The sequence below is a fragment of the Enhydra lutris genome, unplaced genomic scaffold, assembly GCF_002288905.1.
Source record: "Enhydra lutris kenyoni isolate GAN:26980312 unplaced genomic scaffold, ASM228890v2 scaffoldscaffold45, whole genome shotgun sequence".
In the NCBI taxonomy this organism is placed as follows: Eukaryota; Metazoa; Chordata; class Mammalia; order Carnivora; family Mustelidae; genus Enhydra; species Enhydra lutris.
In genome coordinates this window covers 4,233,947-4,259,221 of record NW_019154129.1, presented here as the reverse complement: position 1 = coordinate 4,259,221, position 25,275 = coordinate 4,233,947, and the positions used below count along the sequence as shown (strand labels likewise).

The 25,275-nt window shown below is 44.8% G+C and overlaps 1 protein-coding gene across 4 annotated transcripts in view; it reads left to right on the top strand.

Annotated features, from left to right (window-relative positions):
• Positions 1–25,275, top strand: part of LOC111156098 (MKL1/myocardin like 2) — a 119,751-nt gene that overhangs the window by 69,873 nt on the left and 24,603 nt on the right. For 2 of the 4 annotated variants that reach the window (XM_022516704.1, XM_022516705.1), the window contains exons 5-11: positions 222–383; positions 1,698–1,876; positions 12,597–12,731; positions 15,161–15,408; positions 20,134–20,266; positions 21,081–22,121; positions 23,808–23,945. In XM_022516704.1, coding sequence (XP_022372412.1) covers positions 222–383; positions 1,698–1,876; positions 12,597–12,731; positions 15,161–15,408; positions 20,134–20,266; positions 21,081–22,121; positions 23,808–23,945 — 2,036 coding nt within the window. The remainder of the gene's footprint in view (positions 1–221; positions 384–1,697; positions 1,877–12,596; positions 12,732–15,160; positions 15,409–20,133; positions 20,267–21,080; positions 22,122–23,807; positions 23,946–25,275) is intronic. The other 2 variants (XM_022516707.1, XM_022516706.1) reach the window with 2 other exon arrangements.

Here is a 25,275-nt window from a genome sequence, read left to right as displayed (position 1 = left end):
GGGCATTGTATAGACAATATAAAGTGTCCAGGACTAAAAATACATAAATGTATACCAGAGCATTTTCAGATGGTCATTTTCTCTGTCCGTAAATACATCGAGAACACATAAATATGAATTCTTTTAAGCCAGTTTAAATTAAATTAAATTCTCTTGACCTGAAATAACATTATGGAATAGAGTAATTCAAGTAATGGTTAAAACTGTGTTTCTTCTTTTAGAGACATTTGCAGAGCCGTCCCTGCAGGCCACTCAGATGAAGCTGAAAAGAGCTCGACTGGCGGATGATCTGAATGAAAAGATTGCTCAAAGACCTGGTCCTATGGAGCTGGTAGAGAAGAACATCCTTCCTGTAGACTCCAGTGTTAAGGAGGCAATTATAGGTAAGACCCTAAAAATTTATGCTTTCTGCGAGAAAGAGGAACTTAGAAGTTTAAAATAAATTTAATCCAAAAAGCCAGCACCAGTCATGAGTGTGGTTTTCTGCGTGAAGTAGAAGTTGATTAACACTTGGACCACTTCCCATTATTATTATTTCTTTATGTATGCTAAGACTGGCATCTCTCACCAGTTAATACAAGGTTTCCTCTTGTCACATCTGAGGTTGATGTCCTTAGGTTCCGATTTCATTATGATGTTTTCTAAGTTAACTTTTTTACATTACTCTGTTGAATTCCTCTTGTGTTGTTGAAGATTTTTACAGACTTTTCCATTCTGTTTACTTCTAGGAAAGATAAATCGCTTGTTCCGTGTTAGTTCAGCAAAGTAAACAGCACATGAGTACAGATGTGTTTATTAAAAGGGGTAATATCTGTCCTTTCATCCTGATCCTCTTATACTTAGTTAATAATGTTGCCAACTCCTCCCCCCACCCCCAACACACACACATACATGTACTCTTTTCTGGCATAAGTTTTAGCAGAGTAAAAAATCTGGAATAATACCACTTACTCAGCAAGCAGTTTTGAAAAGTTAATATCCTACTATAAAAACTGTTATAATTTCCATTAGTCTGGGGACTTGGTATTTTGCATTAGTATGAGTTTAAATCTTAGGCAGTTTCTAGTCAGTGATCCTAAGTAGTACATTCAGTGATTATTCCATTCAGTCCCAAAGAAATGGAGCCCCAAAAGGTAAGACGTCGGTATAACAGGGCCTCTCCCAGAAGTAGGACTCATCAACAGACACCGAGTCATGGCCCCATTTTCTCTCACACCTGTTAATGTTTTTTTAACAGTTGTATCCAAATCAGGATCCACACAAGGGCCACACGTTGTCTTTGGCTGATGTCTCTCTTCAGTCTTAATCTCCCGTGTGGGTCTTCCTCCTCATCTCTTTTCCTACCGTGTATCTGTTGGGGAGCAGGCCTTGTTGTGTCCTCTAGCCGGTGCACACGCTGGATCTTACTGAATGCATTCGCATTCCCAGTGTCACTAAAAACTTTTCTTGTCTTCTGTACTTCTGGAAACTGGGAGTGGGATCCAAAGGCTTGATCTGGTCAGGTCTGACTGCTCCCCCAAGTACTCATCATAGGTAGCAGTGCGTTCTTTCCCTGGGAAGTACATTATGTTCAATTTCTTTTTTTCCTTTTCAGCCAGCTGCTTCTGTTCTTGTAATAAACAGTGTTTCTCCTTCTTTATCATTTTAAGCTTGGTATCCCAAGGCCAAGATAAGCTAAAAATCGTTTCTCTCTTTAGGTGTTGGGAAGGAGGACTATCCTCAGACTCAGGGTGATTTCTCGTTTGACGAAGACAGCAGTGACGCCTTGTCTCCAGACCAGCCGGCCAGCCAGGAGTCACAGGGGTCAGCCGCGTCCCCAAGTGAGCCGAAAGTTAGCGAATCTCCGTCTCCTGTGACTACAAGCACTCCAGCCCAGGTAGCGCCTATCTTGCTTCTCCCGCAACCAGACAGCGCCTTGTTTTATACAGCGGGTAATTGTGCTGCTTCTTCCAGAAGAGTCTAATAGACATTTTTTTCATCTGTGACACAAACACTGTTAACATTTTTTCAGTAGATTCTTACATTTTATTTCTGTTCTATATCCACATTTTTTATGTTACAAATAGTTGTATAATTTGCTTCTTAAAAATTTTCTCATAACTTTTTTGGGGATATATGATTCACATACTATAAAGTATACCTTCCCCCTTTTTTTCCTACCATCGTAACCATTTTAAAATGGGCAGCTGAGTCGTGTTAAGTACATTGTTATGCAACAGATCTCCAGAACCTTTTTGTCTTGCAAAACTGAAACTGTATCCATTAAACAGCAGCCCCCAGCCCCTTCCTCCAGGCCCTGACAATCCCAATTCCACTTCCATTTCTAAGAATTTGACTACTTTAGGGTGGGGGGATGGGTGAACTAGGTGATGGGGATTAAGGAGAACACTTACCACCATGAGCACTGAGTCAAGTACAGAATTGCCGAATCACTGTATTGTACCCCTGAAACTAATACAATATTGCATGTTACCTATACTGGCATTTAAATAGATACATATATACATACATACATATGAATTTGACTACTTCAGATATTTCATATAAACAGAATCATACAATATTTGCCTTTCTGTGACTGGCTTATGCACTTAACAAGTGTTCATGGTCCGTTCATGTTGTAGGTTGTAACAGGATCTCCTTCATTTTTAAGGCTGGATAATATTCTAGTATTTGGACATACCGTATTTTGTTTATCTACTTGTCAGTGGGTCCTGCGTTGCTTCCATGTCTTGGCTATTGTGAAGAATGGTGCTAGCCATGCTTGGAAATACCTCTTCGAGATCCTGCTTTCAATTCTTTGGGTCATATACCCAGAAGTGGGATTGATGGGTCATCTGGGAATTCTATTTTTAACTTATGAAGGAAGCTCCGTACTGTTCTCCGTAATATGGAGAATTTCACACTCCCACCAACAGTATGCAAGGGTTTCAGTGTCACCGCATCCTCACGGACACTTACTAATTTATGTTCCTTTGAATAGCAGCCATTCTGGTGGTATGAGATGATATCTAATTGTGGGTTGTTGTTTTTTTTTAAGATTGTATTTATTTATTTGACAGAGAGCGACACAGCGAGAGAGGGTACACAAGCACAAGGAGTGAGAGAGGGAGAAGCAGGCTTCCCGCCGAGCAGCGAGCCTGATGTGGGGTTCTCGATCCCAGGACCCTGAGATCATGACCTGAGTGGAAGGCAGACGCTTAAGGACTGGGCCCCCCAGGCGCCCCTCTCATTGTGATTTTGATTGGCCTTTCTCTAATGATTAGTGCTGTTACGCATCTTTTCATATGTTTGTTGGCCATTTGTGTATCATCTCTGGAGATATATCTATTTGAGTCCTTTGCCCATCTTTAATCAAAGTATTTGTTTTTCTGCTATTACGCTGCAGAAGTTACTTGTATATTCTGGGTATTAACCCCTTTTCAGATACATGATGAGCAAATATTTTGTCCCATTCTTTGCGTTGCCTTTTTGCTCTACTGATAGTGTCCTTTGAGGCACATAAGTTTTTAAGTTTGGTACAGTGGCATTCGTCTGTTTGGGGGTTTGTTACCTGTGCATTAGGTATTCTTCTAAGAAACTATGGCCAGGGGCGCCTGGGTGGCTCAGTGGGTTAAAGCCTCTGCCTTCGGCTCGGGTCATGATCCCAGGGTCCTGGGATGGAGCCCCGAGTCGGGCTCTCTGCTCAGCAGGGAGCCTGCTTCCCTTCCTCTCTCTGCTTGCTTGTGGTGGTCTGTCAAATAAATAAATAAAATCTTTTAAAAAAAGAAAAGAAATTATGGCCAAATCCAGTGTCATGAAGCTTTTTCTCTATGTTTTCTTCTAGGATTTTTATAGTCTTGGGTCTTACATTTAGGTCTTTTAATCCATGTTAATTTTTGTATATGGTGTAAGAGAAGGATCCATCTTCATTCTTTTGTATGTGGATATCCAATTCTCCCAGCATCATTTATTGACAAGACTGTCCTTTCCACCTTGGCACTTGTGTTGAAGGTCACTGACCATATACATAATAATCTAAGGACTCAGAATTCTGTTGCATTGGCTTATGTGTTTGTCTTTATGCCAGGACCACACTGTTTTGATTACTGTCACCTTGTAGTAAATGTTGAAATCAGGAACTGTGAGACCTCCAACTTCGTTCTTTTTCAAGACTGTTTTGGCTACTTGGGAGTCCCTGGAGATTCCGTATGAGTATTAGGGGGGATTTTTCTATTTCTGTAAAAAAAAAATGGCACTGCAAAAATTCGCCCTTTTGAAATGTCTCATTCAGTGGTTATTCGCAGAGTCACAGAGCTGTGCAACTCTCACCACCATCTCATCACTTCTTGGTAAGATTAATTTTTTCCTCTTAAAAATGAAATTCACTATGAAAGCTTAATGGTGAATTTAGTTACCGTAGTCTAGTGGTCCTCAAATTGCCTGTAGCGAAAGACTAGTATGTGTTTGCTTTTTAAGTAGTTTGTTTAATTTCCAACTCATTGTGGGCTAATCTTCTTGCGAAATAATGCAATAGTAGGGTAGCCGGGCGCCTGACTGGCTCAGCCACACAGCCTGCGACTCTTGATCTCGGGTTGACAGTTTGAGCCCCATGTGGGGTGCAGACATTACTTTAAAAAAAAAAAAAAAAGTTGTGGGGTAGCATCAAATCCGATATTTCATATAAACGGAATCAGAGGTCCACAGATCACACCTGGAGTAACTCTGTCACAGATTGCCCTTTGTTTCTTGTTTGCCTGAACTGAGGTTTTTCATATGCTAATTCATCATTATTTCGTGCTGCACGTTTAATTCCATGGCTTACACACATTTTTCTAACATCCTTATTCAATTTTTTTTTTTTAATATTTGACCTAATATAAAGTTCAGGGCCAGTGCAGGGAATATCTTTTTGGTTTTTCTTTTTTTTTTTTAAGATTTTATTTATTTATTTGACAGAGAGATCACAAGTAGGCAGAGAGACAGGCAGAGAGAGAGAGAGAGAGAGACAGAGGGAAGCAGGCTCCCTGCTGAGCAGAGAGCCCAATGAGGGACTCGATCCCAGGACCCTGAGATCATGATCTGAGCCGAAGGCAGCAGCTTAACCCACTGACGCACCCAGGTGCCCTTCTTTTTGGTTTTTAAAAGTTACATTTACAGGGACAACTGGGTGGCTCAGATGGTTAGGTGTCTGCCTTGGGCTCAGGTCAGAATCGGGTCCTGAGTTCAAGTCCCACCTCAGGCTCCTTGCTCAGCAGGGAGCTGGCTTCTCCCTTTGCCTCTGCTCCTCCCCCTACTCATGTTCACTCTCTCTCTCCTCTATCTCTGACACATAAATGAAATCTTTACAAAATAAAAAATAAAAGTTATATATACAGATACTTAAGAGAAAATTAGGCTCGGGGCGCCTGGGTGGCTCAGTGGTTAAAGCCTTTGTCTTCGGCTCATGTCATGATCCCAGGATCCTGGGATCGAGCCTCACATCGGACTCTCTGCTCAGCAGGGAGCCTGCCTCCTCCTCCTCCTCTCTCTCTCTCTGCCTGCCTCTATGACTACTTGTGATCTGTCTGTCAAATAAATAAAAATCTTTAAAAAAAAAAAAAGAAAGAAAAAAAATTAGGCTCAAGATACCTTTCTGGCTGGCTTTATTCCAAAATGTGTTGTGACATATTGTGTCCTGAATTATTTTTCAGAACACACAGATAAACACCAGAGGATTGAGTCCTATAGGAAAGTATTCAAATAAAAGATATATTCCCTATCCCTCAAAAAAAGAATTAACACATAATATCTAGGTAAAGAATGATTTTCCAGGTTCTTTCATTCCTGGTGCTAAAACACTAATGATTTCACACTGTGGACAGTATAATACACTACCATGTTCTTCCTTCAAAACGTACATTTTAACCACCCCCCCCGCCAAGAAAGCTCTTTGAAATATGTATTTCTGTGTGGTCTGTAAGAGACTAACACTGCCTTTTCTTGGACTTTTTTCTTTTCAATTCTGATCAAAGTACAGCTGGAAAGGAATTTGTCACAACATTAATGGAACACACATCACATATTGGAGCTCAATTTATTTTATGCCTAAGCAATTCTTGAACAATGGAAAGCTGCTGAAAATTACCAACAGCCTGCCACATGTGGGCACCAGGAGCTGTTTCACTGGTGCTTTTAATCCAAAGACTTTTTTCTCTATGCGATTTCTGAAGCCATTTAATTAATCATTTATGTTAAGCCCCCACATGCTTACCCGTAAGTGTGACCTGATAGGATCTGTGTTCATTTTCACAGTCTGTGCTATAGGGATGACCCCTGTGCCAAACTGGAAATAGTGCTGATAGGAAACCTTGTGGGTCAGTTACTCAGCGTAACTGAAGTGTGTGAGGACTAGCTTAGGGGAACTTGGGGTACTTTTTCCCATTGTATCTAGTAACCTCCAGGTAGATGACCTTTTCCTAATAATGTAGAAACCTTGGGTTAAGCGAACAAAGAGGATGAGCAAGGTCAGGTAAGCCATGTACACGTGTACTACATCATTAGTATGAGACTATGTTTTATCTCAAATGCTTATCAATAAAGGAGTGAATTAGGCCATCCAAGATATAGCTCTAATTTCTCCTGTTACCCTTTCAGACTAGCTTCCTATTACTTGCATACCAAGAGGATGCTATCGCTGGTAATGCTTTAGTTTTGAGCTGGGTTCCAGCATTAACCACAAGGTCGTGTTCCATCCTAGTTCCTAATTCCCTTTTCCCATGACCAGTAGGAAAGTGCCTAAAGTGTATATTTGACAGAATAGGCCTTTCCTGTTTATTTATGAACAAATCAAGGTTTATTGACTATAAATGAGATGAGGGATAAAAAATACCTGTCAGCATGTGCCAAGCACTCCTTTGGGCCTAGCACTGAGCCACTTACTTGACGTGTGTTCCCAGGGACAGATGTCATCAAGAGACCACCTGTCTGGCCCGCCCAGGGTTTGAACTAAGGACTTTGTTCTTGTTAAGCCAGCAGTTTGAGATTGTTCCTAAGACCCTTTTCCAGCCCAGCATCCTGTCATCCTCTTATGACTCATCATGGCAACTATTTGCACTCCTTAACAAATGCATACATAACATTATTTAGTCAACTATACAGTCTACACAAGTACCAGAAGTCAGTTACCAAAAATGAATAGTAGTAATTCTAATATTTACTTTGCATCCGCATTCTGGCCCCTAAGAATCACTTTGACTGAGACGTAATCATAAGAACTGAAACCATAAAACTCCTAGAAGAAAACACCAGGGAAAGCTTTATGACGCTGGATTTGGTGATGACTTCTTGAATATGACACCAAGGCAACAAAAGAAAAAAATACTTGGGCTTTATCAAAATGAGAAACTTCTGTGTATCAAAGGGCACTGTCAACAGAGTGAAAAGCAGCCAATGGAATGGGAGAAAATATCTGCACATCACAAATCTGATAAGGGGTTAATGCCTAGAACATATACAGAACTCCCCCAACTCAATAGAAAAATAACTAACCAGATTTAAAAATGGGTAAAGGACTAGAATAGACATTTCTCAAAAGGAGATAGGAGCACCCAGGTGGCTCAGTTGGTTAAGCATCTGCCTTTGGCTCAGGTCATGGCCCGAGGTCCTGGAATCAAGTCCCACACTAGGCTCCTTGCTCAGTGGTGAGTCGACTTGCCCCTCCCCCACACTCAAGCTCATTCTCCTTGTCTCTCTCTCAAAATCTTTTAAAAAGAAAGAAAAAAGATAAACAAAGGGCACCTGGATCAGTTAAGCATCTGATTCTTGATTTTGGTTCAAGTTAGGGTCGTGGGATGGAGGCCAGTGTTGGCCTTCATGCCAAATGTGGAGCCTGCTTAAGATTCTGTCTCTCCCTCTGCCCCTCCCCCCTTAAAAAAAATAAGAAAAAACGAACAAACAAATGGGTAGTAACCACATGAAAAGATGCTTAACAGCACGAATCACTAGAGAAATGCAAATCCAAACCACAGTAAGATACCACCTCACACCATTATAATGGCGACTATCCAAAGAACAAAATTAACAAGCATTGATAAGGGCGTGAAGAAATTGGAATCATTCTATCTTCTTGGTAGGATTGTGAAATGGTACAACCACTATAGAGAACCGTGTGGTACTTCTCCCAGAAAGCTAAATCTAGAATTACCGTGTGATCCAGGAAGTCTTGTTGTGGGTATATGGCTCCAAGCGTTGACAGCAGGGACCAGAGCCAGTGTCTGTACGGTCGTGTACAGGGCAGCATGACGCACGACAGCCAGAGCTCGAGGCAGCCCTCGTGTCCACTGACAAATGAAAGCTAAACAAAATGCAGTATATCCGTGTGATAGAATATCAGTCAGCCTTAAAAAAGGAGATTCTGACCCACATGACAACTTGGGTGCACCTTGAGGACGTTACAGTAAGTGAAATAAGGCAGACACAGAAGGAAAAACTGTGATTCCACTATTACGAGCTACCCAGACCAGTCAGACTCGGACAGAGGGTACAGCATGGTTGCAGGGGCTGGTGGGAGGCCAGGATTGGGAATCACTGTTTAATGGACAGAGAGTCTCAGTTTCGGAAGATGAGAACGGTCTGGAGACGGGTGTTGGTGACAGTCACAGAACAGTGGGAATGCGCGTAATGCCACAGAACTGTACACTCTGAAATGGCCCGAACAGTAACTTTCATCTTAAATATATTTTACCACGGTTTTTTTAAATAATAGATTTTTTAAATGCAGGACACATGCACATCCTCACTACTAATCAGGTCATCAAGTACCAGCTCAGTATCCACCAGATGTTGTGCCAGAAGATTAATTTAATGTTCAACTGCCTGTACTAAAAATGAAATGCCTAAACCGTTCAGCTGTGCGCTACGTAAACAGAGTGGTCAGTGCTAGGTGATAGACTGTAACAAAACTAGAATTTACATAGGAGATCCATCCATTAAATATACAAAGCATGTGTTTTTTATTTGTATTCAGCTCATTTGTACTAGTATTCATTTTATTTGTGTGGGGATCGGAATATGGAAACAATATTTAAAGAATAATTGCATTTTGCATTTCTTATTTGCATATTCCCATCTTAATTAAGATCTCTGCTGCATCCTAAATTAAAAACACATTTATTTTGGATTTAAAATCTACAGTACAAAAAAAGCTTTGTTTTTAAATATCTAATTTCTGCTCTTCTAGATCGCATAAAGAAATCTAATAAAAAAGGAACTTAGCAGAGAACAGTGATTGGTCCTTGACAAGTGTATCATCTTTATAGAAGGAACCAGTATAGACACCTGATATGATATAAAATTTTAATCAGCTTAAACGTTTATTCTGACTTACATTTTTCTTAGTAGCAGAACTTTCCCGTAGCATTTTCTTGGAAGAGAGAAGTCAGTCTTCAAGGTTCGAAGTGCTTTCTTTTTCCTTTTTTTTTTTTTCAGTTTTTCTTTTTCAGTTTTATTTTAAAGCCTAAATATTCATGTCTAAATATTAGACAGCAATGTTTTCCTGACATTTCTTGTCATGGTGTCGTGATGACAGTTGAAGAATTGGAAGTCATGAGACCTGCAGGTCGGGAACAGCGGTCAGATCCAATAAAACCAAGCAAAGTTTGCAGCTTTTTTGTTTTCTTGGAGAAAAGATTCTGAATCATTTTGAGATTAAATTTTGAAAGTACAAAAGGTGAACTTAGGTCTCAGTGGAAATTTAAACACTTAAGACATTCTTCTAAGATTTTAACGTATTGCTCACTTGACTGGAACAAAATAAGTGTAGTATCCTTTATGGCTTGGATATTCTTTTCATCCTTTTTGGAATGCTGGCATTTCAGAAGTACTGCTCTTTAGATTTTTTTTTTTTTTTAACTCTAGCCACCAGGATCCTAATAACATCAAGATAGGATGTAAGGTTGTTTGAGGGGTCATTTCTAAAGCATATGAAAGAGACTGGCAGATCGCTTCTCGGCCTTTTGGCTAAGATCTTGTGTGAAAGAGACTGGCAGAATGTAAAGAAGAGTTTAGACATTTCTCCCTTTTTAACCAGAATTTATCTTCAGAGTCGGTAATACTAATAATCATTGTATCTCAGCTAGCTTATTCTCGTGTTTCACTGGGGTCTGTGGCTTTCTGGGTAGCAAAGTCACACTGAAATACCACAAGAGCTAAGAAGATGAGGGTATCAGTAGTCAAGGCTGAAGTTCACTAGGAAACGTCTAGAACTCAAGGACAATCATTTTCATACATATTGTAATGGATACCACATTCATGCTTCTGGATTATTTTTCAGATTTTTAACACTAACTGCTCTCAAATGCATCATTGCCATCATATCAGTCCCTGGGGGCTGGACTGGTAAAACATCTTGCCAGGTTTAAAGAATTTATCTACAAGAAATACACACACACACACACACACACACACACACACACATATAAGTAATATATGTATTTATTTATCATATATGCAAATATATATATTCAAATATGCGATTTCTTCTTCATATGCCAATTATATCACAGCCAAGGAATGTTTTTCCCTGTATGAAAACTGACCCAGAGATAAATATCCTCACTTCCAAAAACTGTGCAAAGTGAAAGGGAAACAACTAAAACCACATCCTTTAAAGCACTGATTAGCTGGCCTTGACTGTCCTTTTCATGTCAGAGGTTCACTGAGGCGGCAGCCGGCTCAGGGCCTTTTGGGGGCAGAGATCAGCCTGAAACACAGGTGTCAGGACTCTCAGATAAGGCCCTTTCTTTTACGTCTATTTGAATGAAATTGAGTACAATAGTCTCCCCTTATCCACAGGGGATACTGGAAACCACAGATAGTACCCAACACTGTGTATACTGTTTTTTCCTGTATGTACTGACATAAAGTTCTCGTTGTAAGTCAGGCACAGTAAGAGATCAACAGCTATAATAATAAAATAGGGCAGTTCTAACAATATATAGTATAATAAAAGTTATGTGAATGTGGTCTTTCACTCTCAAAATCTTACCGTCCTATACTCGCCCTCCTTTGTCTTGTGGTGATATTGGAAAGGGTACGTGCCTACGTGATGAGATGAAGTGAGGTGAATAAGGTAGGCATGTGACGCAACCTTAGGCTGCTGTTGACCTTGTGACCGTATGTCAGAGGAGGGTCGTCTGCTTCCGGGCCGCAGATGCCCACGGGCCACTGAAAATAACATAAACCGTGGTGGAGGGGGCTACCGTGTAGCCATCTTTAAAAAGCCAACACTGTTCATTATAATTACTTACAAGCTGAAATCGGTGGCAGAAAGGAAAAGCAAGCTCGGGGAGAGAGCCACATGGGCAAGCAGAGTTCATTGCACACCCACACACATACTCAAGAGTCCCAGCTGGCCTTGAGCGTCTCACCCCGCATGAGTAAAGCCACAAGGAATTTCCATTCACCCATTACACAAATATTTATTGAGTAACTAGTATGTGCCAAGCTTCATATTTCTTGCTGCTAAATAGCCTCTGAGTTCTCAGGTCATTTATTTTAAGGAGGAAAAATACAGTGTGCTATTCTTAAACCCAAATACATCAGCAAAGGAACGGACTTTGATTCTTGTAATGAATTTGAGAGTTGTGTGCGGGGAGTGGAAGTGATAAAGGGAGATATTTTTCCTTAAGACAAGGCTGGTAATAGTGAAGTCCATGTACTAATCACTGTGCGACATTGAACGGATTTGTTACAGTAGTAAGATCTGCTTCCAGTAAGTGAATATGTAAAATCTGCTTAAAGTAGACTGTTAGCGTAGATGGGCTGTTGGGTTGTTGATAAAATCTATCAACAGGCCTCCCTACGGAAGGCTCCCTAAGGCCTTCCGTAGGGAGCTTCCTTTGTTAACACGGGACTCCAAATTGAGGTTTAGGGGTTGCTCATTTGGCCTCGGTAACAAATTAGCCTCTTGCTCTAGGTGTGAGGGTGCACCATCAGCGAATCAAGTTGCTGTTAGAAAATGCATTTGGCAGGTGCCCTCCTGTTGCGGGAAATGAGGGTGGGGGATGGCGGAGGGGAGGGCTCGTCAGGCTTGGACACAGGGACACAAAGTGTAAAGCAGAGTTAAGGACCCGTATGTGGAGTGGGCCTCCAGGGAACAGGGGCTTTCTTAGCAAATGCTCTAGGCCCTGGGTCCAGGATGTGCTGACAGTGTTGGGGAGAGCCTGTGACCAAGTCTAAAGATCACACTGGAACTCACCAGGATTATTACTCCGCTCTGTACAGCAAGAGAACCTCACAAGTGTCCTGTATTGTTCTGATCATTTTTACAAGAGTCTTGGACTTCTCTTCTGCCAAAACAGGGCGGTTCTGACCATATTTCTGAGAAAACACTACCAGGGTGGAGTCAGTCGAACCTCGTTTAGCTTAGCTTTTCATTGCTATTGGGACAAAGACTGGCTAGCTGAGGTGAAGCATGGTGCTCCACCATCTGGGTCTCAGACATAATAGTATATTTTTCTTTTGTTTTCCGGTGGACTTAAAAAAAAAAAAATGAGGTCATTCCCTTCTAATTCTGGTTTTTCTAATTTTATGTCATTGAGTTCACATACTTGTTCGCTTTCTGGCTTTTCCACCAGTTTACTTCAGTGTCCCCTGCAGTTCCTGAATTCTTGAAAACTCCTCCTGTGGATCAGCCCCCCACCAGGTCCACCGCACCTGTCGTCCCCACGAATACTGTGTCCTCAGCAAAGCCTGGGCCAGCGCTAGTAAAGGTGGGTCCCTGCACACACGCTGGTTCGAGGTCTTTACCGGCGGCTTGTCTGCGGGAACACAAAGGCACATGTCTGCGTTGGCCAGCCTGGCTTTCAGTCCGAAGCCTTGAAAACAAAACCACAGGCAGACTTGCTCGATCACGCCTCGGTCTTGGAAACCACCACCTTCCACAAATGCCCTATTGTTCTGTAGTCACAGAAGAACCGCAAAACATTCGGTCTCCGTGAAACTCCCAGAGCCCTGCAGAAAGGCTTTAGGATACATTTTATCAGCAGTTCCCAGTTCTGCCGCCATCCAGGCTGCCAGAATGAAGGAAACCCTGGGAGTGGGGTAAGATCGAGCCTCTTAGCGCAGTGCTGGGGAGTCGGGAGCCTCACAAACAGATGTCTTTAATGGGAACGTAATTTCAGACTGTATACACAAGGTCAGTGTCCGCGCTGGTCCAGATGTATTACATGACAGGTTAAAGGCTTTAGAAAAGCAGCTGCGTTTTTTGATTTAGCAGAGATTTGGCCGGTCGAAGCCAGGTTTGTTCTCTAGATAAGCTGCAGATTGGTGGCACCGTTCCCTACATTTGACTGGGCGCAAATAATCCAGCTAGAACAAGCCCCACGGAAGATCAAAATTCTTAATATATAGTAGTATACTTTTAAAGTTTTTTTTTTAAGTGTATTTAGAACTGCCGGATGGGGGCGGAGGGACGGTGATAGAGAATAGTGTCAGCATTTCAGATGTGGCTTTGCCAAACATAGCAGAACACTGATGTCAAACGTTTAGAACGCAAAAAGGACTCTGGAGAGTTAGCCAACCCTCCCAGCACCTTCCAGAAGGGAGGCCGGAAGAAGTAACGAGGCTCGGAAGGATCCAGGCTCCCCAGGGGCAGCCAAGCCTTCTTTCTGCCTCCCCAGATTCCTTGCTTCCATCCACTCTGGCACAGTCGTGGTCCTCGGCCCTCCTGCAGAGAAGGCTCCCTTCTCCAGCCTCTCTGTGTCCGTGCAGCCCAGCATCTGTGGCCCCAGGGCACAAGTCAGTGTATCTCACCATCTTCCATCACTTAGTACTGGAGCCAGAAATTCCCGAGTGTGGCACGTGGCAGCTGAGCTAATAACCTCAGCTCTCCTCCCTTGCCCACATTCCCAAGCGTGTGTCACAGATGGCACAGAGAGCGTTTGGATGCCGACCCATCTGTCCCTGTGGGTGCTGAGTTCTCAGCCTCTCCTGTTCTCTGGGTCTCTCCTCTTCTCTGGTGTGTCTGTAGGGAGGGCTTTGACTCTGGGGCCGGAGGCATTGTTGAAGAAGGTGAGGTTCAGAGGCTTGGTCAGGGGTCCCGGGACTGTGCTAGGAGAGGAAGAGACAGGTACACACGAGAAACAGATCACAGTTCGGCGGGGGGGCGTTCTGAGAGGAAAGCTGTTGTTCCCCACCCTCACTTTGTGGGAGAACATGCCAGTGACTAGGTAACAGCAGATTTAGTCTGAGGCCTACTGGTTACTGTGTGCCTGTCCCCTCCCTTTTCCCGCAAGTAGTGCCTTCCTGATTAGCCAGGTCAGCGGTTTCATCATTACATAACAGTGTGCCACCTCGGGTTCCCAGACCACATCCATTGTTGTCATCACTTTGAAAAGACCAGGAATAAAATCAGTTATTGATAGCACAATAAGCAGATAACAGGGAACTCATACTGTGAGATTACAGTATTTGGGTGTATTTTCCTTAGAAATACATAACTTGAGGGGCACCTGGGTGGCTCAGTCAGTTAAGTGTCAAACTCTCGATTTGGGCTCAGATCATGACCTCAGGGTCATAAGATCGAGCCCCTCTTGGGGCTCCACGCTGGGCATGGAGCGGCTTAAGATTCTCTCTGTCTCGGCCCCTGCCGTCTCCTCTTCAAAAAATAAAAAAAAAAAAAAAAGAAAAGAAAAGAAAAGAAATACATAACTTCATAGTCTGCTCTATTCCATTAGAAGCGTTTTTTCTGTTTGTACATATCCGCTCAAGAATGACTCTAGAATATTTTAATGACCATAAAATAGTCCACAGTTACAGTGATGGATCGCTCGTCTTCTCCCGTTTGTAGCTCGAGCCCGCAGCCTGTTCTAACTAGGAGTCCTTTGCGTGAGCCCTTCCAGTGTGTCCGCATGAGACACCCGCAGTGACTGTTGGCTGAACTTGAATGGATAAGGCTGAGCTGCATAGCCTTCCCTTACTCTAAGGGAACAAGGCAGCAGGAGGAAGTAAGTCCTTAGGAGCCAGATTTCTTGGTCAGAGGAGGCGTCCCCACGTTTTCCTCGCCCTGGAGGCACACTCGGTCACTCGCCGCCCCGCTGGCGGCCCCGGTGTCCGGGGCCCTCCGCCGCTCGCTCCCGGGTCCGTCAGGCACACGGTGACAGCTTCTCCTAAAACGTTGTTCTCTTTCTCCCGAAACCAGCAAAGCCATCCCAAGAACCCCAACGACAAGCACCGCAGCAAGAAGTGCAAGGACCCCAAGCCGCGGGTGAAGAAGCTGAAGTACCACCAGTACATCCCGCCCGACCAGAAGGGCGAGAAGAGCGAGCCGCAGATGGACTCCAACTACGCGCGCCTGCTCCAGCAGCAGCAGCTCTTCCTGCAGCTGCAGATCCTGAGCCAGCAGCAGCAGCACTACAACTACCAGACCATCCTGCCTGCGCCACTCAAGTACGCGCGGGGCCGCGGGGCTGCGGGGGGCGCCGGCTCACGTCCTCCGCCCAGGGCCTTCTGCTGCCCGGGCTTCCCCGTCGTGCCCTGGTACCCAGGAGAGCGGCCAGCAGGCCAGCCCAGTCTCTGTCCCTGAAAGCCCTTCCCCACCTTGCGAGTTAGAGGGGATTCCCACCGTGACCCACCCGGGAAGTTTTTGCCTGTTACTCACCCAAGTAGTAGTAGATGCCGTGAGCAAAGCACCCAAGTGTAAGACCTGTTGTAAACAGTTAAAAAAAAAAAAAAAAAAGACGAGTGTAGTTGCTGGAGTGGTTGAGAAAGCTTTATGAGAAAGGTGGGATACTTATATGGGAAAGAGCCTGAAACCAGGGAAGGGCCCTTTCAAGCCAAGGGGGATGATCTTGGTGCAAGAACAGAGGAAGGAGTGGGTGATGTCTGGTTACTGGCTGATGAAAAAAAGAGCCCAAATAAAGAATGTGATTCGCTTTTTTGAGAAAAGTAGAAGACAAAACTGAGTTGAGCCTCCGTCTGGAGGAGCTCGCAGCTAGGCAGCCTTGAATCTGGCTGTGGTAGGTGATTCAGAAGGCTGTCACGGAATCAAAGTGCGAGAAAGAGCGGTTTGATGCTGGTCCTGGAGGGGAGTCTGGAAATAGGAAAAACAGAAATTTCACAACAGAGTAGATGTGAGAAGATGAAAGGGCGCTGATAACGGGAAGGAAGGAACAGATGAGAGATGTTTCAAAGACAACTAAAGGTCTTGGTGACCAACAGTTGTGGAGAAGGAACACATTTCCAGAGTCTGAGCCCAGTTGGGAGGGACGGAAGGAAGTGAGTTCCACCAGCTTCCGAGACTGAATCCATAGCAGGACATCGACTGCAAACTTTAGCTATGCACGGATAGAAATTTCTAGATAGCCATCCTCAGTATGCATTTGCTGGGAAACATAGATATAAATGCAAAGGCCTTGTCTTTCGTTTCCCTCAGTTTTCAGGAGAAAGGGATAGTTACATTCACCTCACAGAAAGAAACTTTAAAAAAGATGCAGAATTTCATTAGAAGAAAAAATGTTTTCAGTGATCAAGCCTCTCAGTTTATGATCTGTAGAAACTTGACTCCTGTCTTCTACACTTATGCCAAGCATTCCTCCACAGGGAGCCCTATCTTCTAGGAGTAGGAAAGGAGTAAGACCCACTCAAAAGCTCCTCTGTTAGGAACCATCTCCTCATATGCTAACGATTATCAGTTCACTTTTTTCTTTGAAGATCCTGATATCTCGAGGAAGATTAGACCTATTAGTCATTCAGACCTTACTGTACAGTACTTAAATCTAAAAGATGAAGAAAGAAGGAATTTGTGTAGCATGTTATTACTTTAAGAGCAAGCAGGCCTGAGTGAGATGTTGACGTTGGAAGGAAACCAGGGAAGACCAAAGAGAATTGGAAGAGTATCAGAGGCAAACGGCCGCTGCTTTACAGCTTTGTCCAGGCCCAGGGAGGCTCTCTCCCCTGCCGCCGCCCTCCTCTGGCAGCAGGCAGCGGGGATGCGAACGCGAACCCTGGCTCCCATCTCTGTGCTCCTTAAGATGCACCGAGCTGCGTGCTCAGCACGTGACCTCACCCTCCTCCTCCTAGTAACTCCAGGAAGAGCGGGAATGTCTGATCCCTACTCCCAGGCAAGGAAACCTGTTAAACTGCAAACCCATGAAAGGGTTGTTTTGCATAGGGTATCTATGAAATAGTCTTTTCTGTAACGAAAGAAATTGTGTGGGGCCGGTCTGTGGATGGAAAGAGTACATCTGGGGGCGTCGAGGACCTGGTCTCTCTCGGTTCCTCGCCTTTCCATGAAGGCCATGGTTCCCCTCTCCTCCGTAAACATTCCCATCCCTGCAGCCACCAAGCCACCTACCTAAGGAAAGCATCCCCCAAAAAGAATGAGGAGGAAAGACCCCTTATCGTTCTGCATTTGTTCACTACACAAAGACTGAACATCACTTCTGTGTAATGTCCATGTCCTGGATGTGGAAACGTTGTTTTTACTACAGTGTTTGTTTTCCCCGGAATTCCAGCACAGAGAGCAATGTGGAAGTCTTATAGCACCCATACAGTGGGATTTTATCTGATGACACACACTGCCGGTACCTTGGGAAGATCAGGAGCCCTGGGAGACAGGGCCGTGGTCCCAGCATAGCCACACACTGGTGGAGGGTTCTAGAAGGTCCCTTCGTGTGTCTGGACTTTGGGTTTCTCATCTATACTGTCATCACATTCCGCAAGGTTCCCGGCCCCCCTACACATCACCTTTTCTTTCTCTGTCGATTTGGGGGGCGATTTGGGGGGATGATCAACTTACTATTTCAAAGGTCAGAGTAAACATTGAATTATTAATCGTAGTAACAAGTAGGGTATTAGACAATCTCAACAAAAAAGACAGCACAAAATAGAATCATCAGGTTTTTTTGATGACACATCAAAAGGCACATTTACATGGTGCCTTCTCAAGGAGATAATGTTCACAAGAGAGCAAAAGCTGGTTGGGAGGAATTTTGCACTTTTTAGTTAAGAAAGCCCAGATATACAGTTCATAGGTAATTATGCAGTACCCCTGTGGTATTAAAATTTCACTGGGAGGTTGATTAGGAAAAATGAAATCTAAAAAAGCTCCTTGCAGCGAAAGTAATGAAAATAGGGTTGAGAAATTCTGATTTACAGTAAAAGTTTTCATAATTCTAATAAAAGATTTTAAAACTGAATTTTTAGAAAGGAAAAAAATGATACATAAAACATTTGTCGTTCCATCCAAACTTCAAAAAACTTAAATACTTAAAATATTTAACTGCCACAAAATTTAGGCAGATTGTATGTCAAGAGTTAGCTGTTGACAGGGCCAGAAATGGCTTCAAACACAATCTTCCTAAAACTCTCTTGACAAAGCTGCTCTAACTGGGGACCTCATCCTCGTTCAGAATAAGGAATTCAGAGTCTCCTTGCTTCAGCACCAAGGTTCGTATAACAGTAAAACCTGGGGCTGTAATGAAATTGGCTCTTCAGTATCACGCATCACATGGACCTTTCTCGAACGGATAGCAACCACCCCGAAGAGAAATGCCGTTGTTGCCAAGAGTAGCATACGGGGAAGAAGTTAGACGGGGACCTGGTTTCCATACGGAAAGGAGTTTAGGAAAAGGAGTACAAAAGTACAACAGATGCACCAACATTTCTTTAATAACCTTTTCAAATGAAGTATAGGTTGTGGAGAGGCCTGTACATCGTAACTGAAAATCAATGCCAGGTAGATCCCTAAATCAAGAAACAACATCCCCAGTTCCCCCAGGAGGGCGTCCTTGCATCCCCTCTCAGTGACTACCTGACTTGTGTCCCATAGACTAGTTTGCCTGTTCTTGAACATAAATGCCATCTTACAGCGCACATTGTTTAGCTGCTTTTGCTCAATACTATGTTTGTGAGCTGCCTCTTCCTGGCACAGAAAGCAGCAGCTCGTTTTTACTCTGTCTAGTGTTTTATAATCGATCCACCCACCGTCCTCTTGGTGGACAGCTGGGTCGTGTCCGGTTGGGGCTGGTGTGAATAACGCCATGATAAACATGGTTCACACATGTCTATCTTGACAGGTGTCCTTCTAGGCATGCCCCTGGGTCAAAAGAGAGGCGCAGGTTTTTCTTTAGCAGGTAGCATAAGACAGTTCTCCAGAGTGGTCCTCCCAGTTCACACTTCCACCTGCCACGGCGGAGAGCTCGGGACGTTCCGGGGGCTCGGTACCCACAGTCTGAGTCATTGTACAGCACTTGTGCTGGGCGTGCAGTGCTGTTCTGTTGTGCTTTTCTTGATCGTCCTCCTGTCTTTTGAGGCTAAGCCCTGTCCACACGTTTATTGACCACTGGGTATCCTTTCTTGTGGTACACTTGTTCAAGATTTTCCCATTTTCCCATTGGGTTTTGTCTTTTTTTTAGTGCTTTTGAGACTTCTTTGTATACTCTAGATATGAGGCCTTGTCAGAAGTACATATTACAAATATCTCTTCCCATGGCTTGACTTTTAACCCTTAAATGTGTCCTTCTTAGTGCATTTTGTATCCTCTTTAAGAAATCTTTGCCTACCCAAAGGACATGAAGATGTTATCCTAAGTTTTCTAAAAGCTTTATTGGTTTCATAATTCACATTTAGGTTTTTGAGATGATGTGAAGTAGGGGTCCGTTAGGGCCCTATTTTTCTGTATGAATAGCCAGTGTGGACCAGCACTATTTATTGTTAAGGGCCACGCTTTTCCTACAGTGCCGTCTTCGTGATAACTCAAGAGGCTGTATATGTGAGGGTCTGTTTCTGGATTCTCTCTTCTCTTCCATTTGTTCTGCCCCCAGCACCGCACCATCGTAATAACTGGCTTTGTAATGAATTTTGATATCTGGTGGTATGACTCTTCCGACTTGGCTTTTCTTCAAGGATGCCGTGGCCTTTCTTGGTCCTTTGTATTTCCATATAAAGCTGAGAATCACCTTCTAAGTTTCTACCAAGCAAGCAAACAAGCAAACAACATTGACAGGGATTTTCCCTGCAATCTAATTTGATGTCTGTCTTCAAAGTATTGAGTCTTCCAACCCATGACCGTGGCCTTTTTCTCTTCACAGGCTAACACATTGTTAGTAGAAGCAATGTCAAATTCAGAAATTATTTTATTATAAACTCTCTCATTTTCTCGTTTTTTTGAAGGCCACTTAATGACAAAAATAACAACAGTGGGAATTCCACTCTGAACAGTACCACACCTAACCCTCCAAGACAGAATACATCTGCTCCTGTGAGAAAGCCGGGACCTCTGCCTTCTAGCTTGGATGACTTAAAGGTGAGAAGTCCAAGGAGAGTTTGTGCACCCATAGGTACCAGAGAAATGTAAATGATTTGCCAGATTTCTCTAGTATGTATAGGTAAGTTTTCCTAGACCTTCAACTTCACCAACATAAAATAACCTCTATAGAGGCACTTTCTGTTTATGTCCACTAAGTTTCTTTTAAAATAACCAATAATGGGATGCCTGGGTAGCTCAGTGAGTTAAAATGACCAGTAATGATTCTCATTCATTGAGCATAAACCATGTGCAGGTACCAGACCAGTTCTGACGGCAGAGGCAGGTTTTTTCTTCCCTGCTCGTTTCCAAGTTTGAGAGAAGCAGAAAAAATGTAACAGTCCAGAATCTGATCTCCAAGGCCAGCCTGCATGGGTTTCCACCCCAGCTCGGCCTTCGGTTGTCCGTGGTAGCTCGGACCACGGCGAGTCAGCCTCTCTCTGCCCCCGTCTCCTCTGCGAATGAGGAATTGTAATAATAATAATACCCACACCTCCTGTGAAGATGAGTTGGAAGAGTAAAGCACGTCCAGCAGTGTCTGGCACATGGTCATTACTCAGTGAATGTGATGGTTATCATCATGATTTCCGGTTTTCAATCCTTGGACATAAATCCTTGCTGGATCACTGGCCTTTGCAGTACTTGGGGTTTGTAGCTGTGTGTGTCTGTGGGTTAGGAAGAGAAACCTTCCCGCTTGCTGGTGTGCGGTCATAGGGAGCCGACAGACATCGGCCCCTTTCTCATCAAAGTGTCCCGTAGATTTATCAGAAGTTGCAGGGCCAGAAGAAGAGGTGTGACTTGTTTGTACTTGCAGGTGTCGGAACTGAAGACAGAACTGAAGTTAAGGGGTCTTCCAGTGTCAGGCACCAAACCGGACCTCATTGAACGCCTGAAACCCTACCAGGAAATGAACAATAGCAGTGTCACCGCAGGTGGCGTCCTGACAGTGCCCGCGTCTGCCATCGTCACCAGTAACCCAGAAGTCACTGTGGCACTGCCCGTCACAACACTGCACAACCCCGTGACCAGCTCGGGCTCTTCCTTCCAGGCAGAATTGCCACCCGCCGGCACCAGCACCGCCACCCGTGTTGAGACCGTCAGCTCCCCTCTGCCCATCTCACCGTCCCCCTCTGAACAGTCCAGTCTCGGGACCGAGGACACAAACATGGCAGACACCTTCACAGAGATCATGACCATGATGTCGCCGGCGCAGTTCCTGTGCTCGTCCCCTCTGCGAGTGACGGGCCCCGAGGACAGCCCGAGCCCCACCAGCAGCACGCTGTCGAGTCTGGAACTGGACGCGGCTGAGAAGGACCGCAGGCTGCAGGAGAAGGAGAAGCAGATCGAGGAGCTCAAGAGGAAACTGGAACAAGAGCAGAAGCTCGTGGAAGTTCTGAAAATGCAGCTCGAGGTGGAAAAGCGAGGGCAGCGGCAGCAGCCGCTGCTGGAACCGCAGCCCGGCACCGCAGCCAGTCCGGCGGCCACGTTAGATCCGAAACTCGGCGGCGCCGGCTCCTCCGTCAAGGATGAGGCCTCGCTCAGCGACTGCTCCGGCTCCAGGCAGCCGGGCCCGGGAGCCGGCCAGCCCGTCGGCCAGCCCCTCTCGGCGGCGGGCCAGGCCCTGGTGGCCAAGAAGGCGGTGGTGATCAAGCAGGAGGTCGCCGTGGCCCAGGCGGAGCCGCCGAGCATCGTCCCACAGTTTTACGTGAGTTCGCAGGGACAGCCGCCACCTGCCGGTGTCGCTGCGCCTCAGGCTTTACTGACCACACAGACCGCCCAGCTGCTGCTGCCGCTGTCCATCCAGGGCTCCCGTGTCACCTCAGTGCAGCTCCCCGTAGGCAGCCTCAGACTCCAGGTGTGAAGTGTGTCTTCTAACTCCCTTGCCTTACAGCCTGCCGAGAGCGGAAGCTTGCCTCACGCTTTCTCCCAGATGCCTTCACGCCAGGCTTCGGGGTGCCAGGAAATGCGGGGGTGGGGGAGGGGGTGGCCTCATAGAATCGAATTCCAAAACATTAATAGCTAGCATTGTTTCTGTACGGTAAAAACAAACGAGAGGTGCTCTTCCACTTTCCATACCTTTTATCTTCAGTGAACACAGTCTCCCGCATGCAGGCATTTCTAAATACTCGTCACAGTGTCATGAGAATAGCTAGTGTCACTGGGCGCTCTGTGTGCGGGACACAGCATCAAGCACTGTATCATTCTTTTTATTTATTTATTTATTTATTTATTTAACTAACTAACTAATCTCTATACCCAACGTGGGACTCGAACTCATGATCCCGAGGTCAGGAGTCACACGCTCCTCCCGACTGAGCCAGCCAGGCGCTCCATTCCTCCAGGAGATGTGGTAACACCCACTTGGAGCTAGGGAAACTGAGGTTTCGCAAGTTGCTCCAGGACGGAGCTGGGTAATTCTGACCAGAGCTGTCACTTTTACGCCCACTCCAATATTCTGCCTCCTAAATGTAGTTCTTGGAAGACACCAGTGAGGCGAAGATGCCAAAGGCTTGTTGGGCATCTAAGGGGAATGTGACCACAAACCTAGGAGAGAGGATGTGGTTGAGAGACGTGCTAAGGCACTGATAGGCAGGAAACCTCCTTTTATGCCTGTGTAACCCGTGTTCTGACCTCAAGCTGTTTTTATGTGATGCGTTTTGGTAGGTTTCAACAAAATGTGTGGGCCACAAGTAAACAGAATGGGGGCAGTGCTCCTCAATTTTGATGCCCCAGAGTCTCTTAATGGCAGAAGAGACTGGTCCTGTACCCCTAGGGTTAGGAAGCATGACCCGAGGCCCTTGGCATGTGCAGAAACTCTAATTCCCCTGTTTAACCTTTCCAGTGTCTGTGAAATTGAAGGTCTACTCTGTAATAGAGCTCTTCTGAGCTTTTTTTTCCCAACCAAATCTTCGGGTGGAGTTGAATGTTCTCAGAACAAGAATTGTGTTTTATTCTGGGCCCGTGTGTGCCCCGGCATGTGGCTGACGGCCCCCCAGAGGGAGCACAGCGTGCAGCTCAAAAGCAGGAGTTCGGGCCGGTGGGCCCAAGAGATTTCCCTGCTGCTGCTCCGGTTACTACAACAGCTGACCTAGTACGTGGAGAGCTCTTGTAGGCTTCTATTTCTGTTTTCGCTTCTCTCAAAATTTTTGAATGAAAATCTTAGCCACTTAAGAAACAATCAGAGCATGAAGATAACTGGTCTGGTGTTTCACTCTCTGGTTTAGAATTCAGGCTTAAAACTATGTGTTAATGAAGTTTGTATCTGTAAATATTTTATTTCACTTCAGATATGATCTCCACATGACCCGTTATTCCACATCTAAGCTCTTTTTTTAAAATTTATATATATATATATATATATATATATATATGTATTTTTTTTTTTTAGTAGTCTCTGTGCCCAACATGGGGCTCAAACTCATGACTCTGGCATCAGGAGTCTCACGCTCTTCCAGCTGAGCCAGTCAGGTGCCCACACGTCTAAACTCTTGATTCTGAGATTGATTTTGACAATTAAATTGATTTTTCATCTGCTTCCTAGACTCCAGCACAAGCAGGAATCCAGACTCAGCCTCAGACAGCAGCGGCCACGCTGTCCTCGGGCTTAGCCCAGACTATACCTCAGAAGCAAGACACTTTCACGCCACATGTGCTCAATCAGCCTCAGCAAGTTAGAAAGGTGGGTGAAGGCGAACGGGTGACAGGCTGTCGCTGCAAGCGCCCGCAAAGCAGTCTCCTCGTGAGAAGCATCTGTCTGTTCTGTGTGATGTGCCCCCTCCTTGGGCGGGCCTGAGGGGCCATGGCCTCTGGCCGTGGATCACCCAGTTGTTTGGGGAAGAGAGTTCTTCATTACTGAAAGAGAGCTCGTCTTAACAGTTATAAGCCCCTTTTCCAAGGAAAAGTTTCAAAAGTGTGTTATTAATCCTCATATGTAGGATTTTCTGGGGTTTAAAATAAATTTCTTTTCAAATTAATAATTTTTTGGAGGGGGAAGAAGTGCTGTTCCCTGGGAAGAGATGTTTGAAGATGAAAAAGATACTTTCTGAAAGGTTTACCTTGAGTAAGATCTCTGTATAGGTAAGAGTTGCCATCCTGCAGATGAAGAGCCAGAAGCCCAGGTCTGCTTGTTCTGGTTCCACACTTCCTATGTGGTTGGCCTTGTGCAAAATTCACTTACTTTCTCTGAGTGTTACTTTCCTCGTCTTTAAAATGACGGTGTTGGGCTAGGGCTCGGTAACTTCTGCACGTGTTCCTACCAAGAAGTTCTGATGTGAAGGCCCCAGAAGCTACCAAAATTCCCTCCTATCCAGTAGGTGGAGCTACGTGCACATCTCCTTGCCAGGAAACTCTCAAAGGCCTCAAAAATAGGTCTTACCCTTTTATTTTATTTTATTTTTTTAAAGATTTTATTTATTTATTTGACAGAGAGAGATCACAAGTAGGCAAAGAGGCAGGCAGAGGGAGAGGGGGAAGCAGGCTCCCTGCTGAGCAGAGAGCCCGATGCGGGGCTCGATCCCAGGACCCTGAGATCATGACCTGAGCCAACGGCAGAGGCTTAACCCACTGAGCCACTCAGGTGCCCCTATTTTATTTTTTTAATTTATTTTTTAGAGGGGGCAGAGGAAGAGGGAAAGAGAGAATCCTAAGCAGGCTCCATGGCCAGCATGGAGCCCAGCATGGGGTTTGATCTCATCACCCTAAGATCGTGACCTGAGCTGAAATCTAGAGTCGTACGTTGAACTGACCGAGCCACCCAGGTGCCCCAGGTCTTAGTATTTTAAAAGTTGAGAATTCTTGGTCTCGGAATCTTAGTCTTCAGCATAAAAGAACTTGGATAATTAGATGTACCTATAGACATGGCCCAGGGCGGGTGTGAACTGTCTGGGCTAAGACCACTGGAGCAATAGACAGAAACAGTAGTCATTTGTGTTCTCTTCCAGAATCTCCTCTGGGAAACACAGTGAGCAAGGAGTTATAGCTGCGCATTACTTACTGGGCTCAGAATAACA